Raw genomic sequence first — 2,192 nt, 5'->3', positions numbered from 1 at the left:
TGTTTATAGGGTTGCTAGGAGAAGTTCTAGATGACTTGACAGCACTTAACAACAACTGCTCTCCCTCAGCAACAGCTCTCCCTCATTGCCATCTATTCTGAACCTATTCAGAGCTGTTCCCAAGTGTGCTTGGGAGACTGTAAATCACATGGGAGGAGACTGCCTATCTTTTTCCATGCTGAGTTACTGGTGGACTCAAATCTCCAGAGGCACAGCTTTTTGGTTAGTAGCACAACTTCCCACTGACTAGACTACTAGAGCTCACATTTAGTATTTTGTTTGTTGTTTGCCACCGAGTTGGAGCTGACCCTCCAGCCAGTTTTTAGAAACAATTAATCCAAGCGAAGGAGATTGCCCAACCTTCTCCTGTGGAGCAACTGGTGGATTCGAAATGCATGCTTATGCGATGTCAGCTTCTTATCATTAAGCTACCAGAGCTTCCTAATATAATTAGGTTTAGTAACTAGTTAAGTTTTTAAAAAATCCCAAGAATCAGAATTTGTCATAAAACAGTAAATTGATGGTCCTCAGTATTGAGTTTCTTGGTGGCTTTTATTTTCTCCTTCTTTGCTTATCTCTTTAACACAAATAACATCTTGTGTAAGTCTAGCTAAAATACAGCATGAAAGAAATAAAGCTGGTTAGTGTATCTGCAATTTTAATATACATATTCCTTTATTAATTCCTTAATTTAAAAAAATGGCTAATAGGTCTACTGAATCTTTTCAGTAAGGTTCTCTTTATATTTGAAAGATTAGAATGAAAGTAAGTTTCCACACAGAAGTGGAAAATGTGAACACTTAGTCGTCCAAACTTTAATGATCAGGGAAAGCAGCATGGGCAACACAGCACAGTAGTTTGCAAGGGATTCTCGGCGCAACCTGTAACAAATCACTGAATTTCTCCAAGCCTCTGTTTTCTTTAGAGTGGTAACATTCACCTATCTAATGAAGTTGTTCCAAAGGTTAAATGCAACAATGCAAATAAAAGGCTTGGTGAAGTATCTGACAAGGTATCAAGAAGTTATATTACTGTAAGTATTTTTCATGACATTTTAGTGTGGAGTGTCTGGAATAAAACAAGGGACCGGTGACAAGCCGAAAACTTTCCAGTCAGGGTTCTTGGTGAAATCATCCAATGGAGGGCACCCACCCTTGGAGAGCTGGAGACCGACCCCCCCCCCCCCCCAGTCAGAGTCCCTCTGGATCTAAGCTGCTTTCCCAGCTTCGCGATGCGTGGCTCAGGCCCTATGGTCCTGTCCAGCCACCGTAGGCGCCAGAGCGGCCTCACAGGGATGGCGTCATCCTTTCTGGCTAAGTCTTAAGACTGCCCAGGAGAAGCCAGTTAAACGTCCCTGAGTTGCCCAGCTTGTGCCCTCATGACGACTCCCGAGATCACAAAGTGTAAGAAAACGGACCCCTCCCCGGGCTCTTCCGGCTGCTGGCGCCCTTTAACCCCGGAAGTGGGCGGGAGAGGAAGGGGTTGGTGATGCTGGACAAACATGGCCTCCCCGCTGTCCGACGGCTCCTTGGGCTCCCGCTGTCCTCTCCTGGCCGCGGGCCTGCGGCTGCTCCCACTGCTGGAGCTGCTGCAGCTGCTAGTAGTGGAGCCTGGCCTGGGCCGCGTCCACCACTTGGCGCTCAAGGTAAGACTGGCGGCGGAGCCGGGCCCTGACCCTTCTCCGGGACCGGGAGCAACTTTGGCTCATCTAGGGCGATTAAACTATTATCGCCTTGGCCTTGGGTTGTCAGAGGGCCCTGGCGGGGCGCTGATCTGACCAGGTGGACGGTGGCGGATGGTGCAGATACCACTGGGCAGTCTGGAGGGTAGTGGGCTGCACGGCGGCCGACCGAGAACAACTCGGGAGGCCGCGCTTCAAGTCTCTTCCTGCTTTCCTAGTTCGTCTGGTATCACCTTGTCCTTTCTCCCGCTTCCCTTCCAACTTCTGTCTCTGACTTCCCTTGTCCCTGTTCTTCACTCTTGCCTTTTCCTTTACTTGTCATTGTGAATGAACTCGGAACCTTGGCCTCCCGCTCTCCGGACTGAACAAAGCGGGAATCTGTGGGAGCAGTTTCAAACCTCGCTTGAAACACATGACCAAAGTAAAAGCTAACATTAAAAATGTGTGTTGTTAGGATTTTTATTGCTTTTCTCTTTTTTTTTCTCCCGTCATTTTCAGTCGAGAGAAGAAC

At 47.9% G+C, this 2,192-nt stretch overlaps 1 protein-coding gene across 1 annotated transcript in view; it reads left to right on the top strand.

Annotated features, from left to right (window-relative positions):
• The first annotated feature begins 1,480 nt into the window (after window positions 1-1,480).
• The window catches only part of GPR107 (G protein-coupled receptor 107), a 109,595-nt gene continuing 108,883 nt past the window's right edge, over window positions 1,481-2,192 (top strand). Inside the window, exon 1 of the mRNA XM_006892457.1 lies at window positions 1,481-1,645. Coding sequence (XP_006892519.1) covers window positions 1,502-1,645 — 144 coding nt within the window. The 5' untranslated portion in view covers window positions 1,481-1,501. The remainder of the gene's footprint in view (window positions 1,646-2,192) is intronic.

This window comes from Elephantulus edwardii, unplaced genomic scaffold (genome assembly GCF_000299155.1).
Source record: "Elephantulus edwardii isolate Elephantulus edwardi_28Jun2011 unplaced genomic scaffold, EleEdw1.0 scaffold00116, whole genome shotgun sequence".
In the NCBI taxonomy this organism is placed as follows: domain Eukaryota; kingdom Metazoa; phylum Chordata; class Mammalia; order Macroscelidea; family Macroscelididae; genus Elephantulus; species Elephantulus edwardii.
This window is presented reverse-complemented; position numbering and strand designations above follow the sequence as displayed.